This window comes from Phalaenopsis equestris, unplaced genomic scaffold, assembly GCF_001263595.1.
Source record: "Phalaenopsis equestris unplaced genomic scaffold, ASM126359v1 Scaffold001123, whole genome shotgun sequence".
In the NCBI taxonomy this organism is placed as follows: Eukaryota; Viridiplantae; Streptophyta; class Magnoliopsida; order Asparagales; family Orchidaceae; genus Phalaenopsis; species Phalaenopsis equestris.
The window spans coordinates 69,257-72,153 of NW_018165562.1; the positions used below are offsets into that span (position 1 = coordinate 69,257).

Below are 2,897 nucleotides of genomic sequence, written 5' to 3' on the forward strand. Positions count from 1 at the left end.
TACTTTCCCTACCATTTTTTCTCTCCAATGAGTATGTGTGGTAATATGTATTCCTTGAAGGAAATGGTTAAGATACTTCATTCACATGGAATTGAAGTTCTCCTCGAAGTTGTTTTCACTCATACGTGCGAGGTAGGGGATTCCGAGAGCGAAAGAATTTCACTTCTAGGAATTGATAATTCATCATACTATGTGGTGGATGGAAATGTTATTTCAGAAAATTGCAGTAGACTGAAATGTAATAACGCCATTGTTGCACAGATGATTTTAGATAGCCTCCATCATTGGGTGACTGAGTATCACATTGATGGATTTTGTTTTGTTAACTCTTCAAGCTTGCTTGAAGGTTCCAATGGTAACCATTTACCTCGCCCGCCACTCATCGAAGATATCGCCTTTGACCCTTTACTCTCAGAAACCAAGATTATATCAGATTGCTGGTCACCAATCGACATCTCATATAAAGATGCCATCTTTCCTCACTGGCAAAGGTGGGCTGAGATGAACTCGAAATATTTCCATGACATTCGGAACTTCTTAAGAGGTCAAGGCCTAATTAGCCAACTTGCCACCAGGCTCTGCGGGAGCGGAGATATGTTCACTGATTCCAGAGGGCCAGGTCATTCATTCAACTACATCACGAGAAATGTTGGTCTTACTCTTGTTGATTTGGTTAGCTACAACGGCTCAGATCTCGCGTCGGAGTTGAGCTGGAACTGCGGCGAAGAAGGTCTCACTGACGAAAATTCTGTTCTAGAAATCAGACTCAGACAAATAAGGAATTTCTTGTTTCTCTTATTTGTTTCATTAGGTGTTCCTGTTATAAATATGGGAGATGAGTGTGGCCACTCAAGTTCTGGCTCTCCATCTTACAACAAGGGGCCAATTGATTGGAGCAGTCTCGGAACCAAATTCAGCGAACAAATTACGAAGTTTGTCGCATTTCTCGCTTCTTTGAGGGATCGAAGAAGCGACATTTTCCAAAGGAAGGAGTTTTACAAAGCTGAAAATATTGCCTGGCATGGGAGCAATCAATCTCCACCTAAATGGGAGGATCCTTCCTGCAAGTTCCTTGCCATGGAGTTGAAAGCTGAGAAGGATGTCAGATTACCGAACTCACATAATGGAGACTTATTCATTGTTGTCAATGGCGGCGATCTTCTGGAAACTGTGACGTTGCCGGAATCACCCGAAGGATTTATCTGGTTTCGTCTGGTTGATACTTCTCGTCCTTATCCAGGTTTCTTTTCGAGCGATTCTAATCCGAATTCTCGGAAGATTGAAGGGTTATCTTCTTATGAACTGAAACCTCATGCCTGTGCCTTGTTTGAGGCAAGAACTTTCTATGGTTAAGCGGCCATGGTATTTCTGCTAAGGGGCATTTACATACATACCCGCCCAATTCCATTTTAATGGTGAAATACACTTTTTCATGCATGGGTCAGACGGCATATATGTAAAAATTGAAGTTTAGATCTTGGATATGTAAATACATAAGAATTGAGTGGTATGTACGTAAAATCTTTCTTCAGTTAATCAGTCTACCGTACGTTTAACTAGAAAGAGATTTTGTCAGTCTACTGCACTTTTTATCGGGGGATTTACAGATATACCACATAACTCATATGTATTTACGTATTAAGCACACAATTCTTATGTATTTACATATCTCAACTTAAACGTTCAAATTTGCACACTCAACCATCACTTTTTAAGAGTGAAATACACCTTTTCATGGTCTAAAGCACCAAGGTGATATGGATGTAAATTTGAAAGATGGTGGTATTTTTTATGTAATATAAAAGACTTGCGGGGTACAAATGTAAAAAAAAGCAAAGTTTAGAAGGTAGATATGTGAATACATAGGAGTTGGAGAGTATGTGTGTAAATGCCACTATAGTTTATAATGTTCACCCATACATCATATTTATGGCTTGTGACTCCATTGAAATCAAACCACATTAATCTAAGCTCCACTTCATCATGTGTTCTAAATTTTTTTTTGTTATTTATCTTGGATGAAAACTTGCTTCTTTGTTGGAAAAAATATTACATCAGTACTACGCACGTAGAGTGATGTGCTTAGCCAATAAAATCACGCCACGACACCCAACGCGACAGAGAAAAAAACGGCACAGTAACACGGGGAATATTCCCCCCCCCGTTCATGTGTTATTGTGTGTTATTCATGTGTCGGGAATATTTTTCGTGTTATTCAGGTGTTATTGTGTGTTATTCATGTGTTATTATGTCCTGAAAATATTCTTGGTGTTATAATAACACAATAACACATCAATAACACACATAATAACACATGAATAACACACAATAACGCATGAATAACAGGGGGGAATATTCCCCGTGTTACTGTGCCGTTTTTTTTCCCTGTCGCGCGAGATGTCGTGGCGTGATTTCATTGGCTACGCACGTTACTTCTACGTGCATAGTACTGATGCAATATTTTTTTCTCTTGCTGCTTAAGTTTTAGTGCTCTCGTTACGATAAATTTGTATCCCAACATTGCTTGTAAGGCTGTAAACGAGCCGAGCTTGTGCGAGCTTTAGACTTGACTTGTGTTCGACTAGTTTGAAATTGGCTCATGTTTGAAATTGTTCGTGAACAGTGTGTTCATGTTCGACTTGATTTACAATTTTTTTGTTCGTGCTTGAAATTGACTTGTTAAAATTAATTAAAAAAATTAGATGTAGGTTGTTGGTTGAAATTGGCTCATGTTTGAAATTGTTCGTGAACAATGTGTTCATGTTCGACTTGATTTACAATTTTTTTTGTTCCTGTCTGGCTTGTGTTCTTCTTGAAATTGACTTATTAAAATTAATTAAAAAAATTAGATGTAGGCTGTTGGAGTTGAATCTTCACTAATTATATATATATATATA

At 38.2% G+C, this 2,897-nt stretch overlaps 1 protein-coding gene across 1 annotated transcript in view; it reads left to right on the forward strand.

Moving 5' to 3' along the window:
* LOC110033285 (isoamylase 2, chloroplastic) overlaps positions 1-1,989 on the forward strand; it is a 3,834-nt gene extending 1,845 nt beyond the window's left edge. Inside the window, exon 2 of the mRNA XM_020737211.1 lies at positions 1-1,989. This exon is cut by the window's left edge and continues 1,301 nt beyond it. Coding sequence (XP_020592870.1) covers positions 1-1,353 — 1,353 coding nt within the window. The 3' untranslated portion in view covers positions 1,354-1,989.
* The last annotated feature ends 908 nt before the right edge of the window (positions 1,990-2,897 follow it).